This window comes from Myotis davidii, unplaced genomic scaffold (genome assembly GCF_000327345.1).
Source record: "Myotis davidii unplaced genomic scaffold, ASM32734v1 scaffold1997, whole genome shotgun sequence".
Lineage (NCBI taxonomy): Eukaryota > Metazoa > Chordata > Mammalia > Chiroptera > Vespertilionidae > Myotis > Myotis davidii.
In genome coordinates this window covers 156,652-158,531 of record NW_006288266.1, presented here as the reverse complement: position 1 = coordinate 158,531, position 1,880 = coordinate 156,652, and the positions used below count along the sequence as shown (strand labels likewise).

Sequence of the window (1,880 nt, the reverse complement as noted above, 5' to 3'; positions counted from 1 at the left end):
GACTGTGAACGGGTAGGTGGTGTGAGTTGCGGCTGGAGATTATCTGGGTTCTGGGGGGTTTGTTCATGGATTAATGCAGTAGGTGTTTATTGAGCACCTACTATGTGCCAGGCACAGTGAGGAGCTGGAGAGCCACGCAGATGAAAACGCCGGTCCTTGTGGAGCCTGCGGGCTAGTGGGGGGGACGAGGATGGGCCAGGGCCTCCTGGGGGGGAGCCCCTCTCGGTAATGAGGGGAACCCTGCTCTCCCCCCAGTAGGCCTCGGGATGTCTCTGGCAGACGAGCTCCTGGCCGACCTCGAGGAGGCGGCGGAAGAGGAGGAAGGAGGAAGCTATGGGGAGGAGGAGGAGGAGCCGGCGATCGAGGATGTGCAGGAGGAGACGCAGCTGGATCTCTCCGGGGATTCGGTCAAGAGCATCGCCAAGCTGTGGGACAGCAAGATGGTGAGCGGCCGCGGGCGGGGGCTCGGAGGGTGCGGTGGGCAGGGCCTCTCTCCGGCCGTCCTGGGAGCTGACCCGCCTCTCCCCCCCAGTTTGCTGAGATCATGATGAAGATCGAGGAGTACATCAGCAAGCAAGCCAACGCTTCGGAAGGTACCCCCTGCCTCCCCTGGCCTCGCCCACCGCCTGCTCCCCCGCCTCGCGCAGGTTGTGGCTTTGAAAGCTGGGTCGCTCCCGCTCCGGCCTTTTCTGAGCCCTCTTCTCCTCCATCCCAGCCCGGGCCCCTTCTCTCCCGAAAAGACGCTGGATTTTACAGCGTTCACCAGTCGCCTAGGACTCCGTCCGGGTGTCGAAGCGGTGTCTAAGAAACATCAGTGATGAGAGAGAACCACTGGGCTCCAGCCCGAAAACCGGGCATGTGCCCTTGACCGGGAACGGAACCATGGCCTCCTGGTTCATTGGCCGAGGCTCAACCCCTGAGCCACGCCGGCCGGGCTCCCCTGACTGTTCTGTAACTGCCAGTTTGTACTTCTTAGTCCCTTCACCTTTTCCACCAGCCTCCCAACCCCCACTCCGCATTTTCTTTAAATCAGCGGTTCTCAACCTGTGGGTCGCAACCCCTTTGGCGGTCGAACGGCCCTTTCACAGGGGTCGCCTAAGACCATCCTGCATATCAGATGTTTCCATGACGATTCATAACAGTAGCAACATGACAGTGATGAAGTAGCAACGAAAATAATTGTATGGTTGGGTCACAACATGAGGAACTGTATTTAAAGGGCCAGAAGGTTGAGACCCACTGCTTTAAATCAACGTACTTTTTTCATTAACTGTATCTCAGAAGGAAAGCTGTGTTACTGTGAGTAGAAGGCTGGTGCCATTTGGTAAACAGGAAGTAGCCACAAACGTGCACGATTCCTAACGCATCACCTAAAGCCTCTCCCTCCCAGCTGAGGGCAGCGCTGGGTTAGCTCTTGGCCGTCCAGACCAGCTCTCAGGGGTGATCCTGTTACAGCCCATTCTCCTCGCCAGGGTGGGGCTCTCTGGGATTCAGTGGCCGGGAAGGTTGTCAGGCACAGGGGTGGTGTCATCAGAGCGGAGTTTCAGGGACATTCACTCTTCCTTTCTGCAAAGGAAAGACTGAGGCACCTCGGGGCCAGGCGTGTGGGTGCTGGGCACCCCGAGGGGTCAGCCGAGGGCAGCAGGTTCCAGACAGCAATTGGGGGGCAGTGCCTGCTTGGAGGGAGGGAGCTGGGGACCCTCTGGAGCCCCCGGAGGGCCAGCTGAGCCTGCCTCGGGGGTCGGGGAAGAACTGATACCTGGATTGGACGTGGAAGTGCGAATGCATGTGTCAGGCACATGGGGGGGGGGCAGGGGGCATGTGCCCAGGGAAGAGAGCTGCGTGGGCAGAGCCCCGGGCGTGGGCACCACCAGGTGTTT

The 1,880-nt window shown here is 59.7% G+C and overlaps 1 protein-coding gene across 1 annotated transcript in view; it reads left to right on the top strand.

Annotated features, from left to right (window-relative positions):
• The first annotated feature begins 8 nt into the window (after nucleotides 1–8).
• The window catches only part of PRPF31 (pre-mRNA processing factor 31), a 9,532-nt gene continuing 7,660 nt past the window's right edge, over nucleotides 9–1,880 (top strand). Inside the window, exons 1-3 of the mRNA XM_015561655.1 lie at nucleotides 9–443; nucleotides 533–593; nucleotides 1,282–1,304. Of these exons, the coding sequence (XP_015417141.1) occupies nucleotides 267–443; nucleotides 533–593; nucleotides 1,282–1,304 (261 nt within the window). The 5' untranslated portion in view covers nucleotides 9–266. The remainder of the gene's footprint in view (nucleotides 444–532; nucleotides 594–1,281; nucleotides 1,305–1,880) is intronic.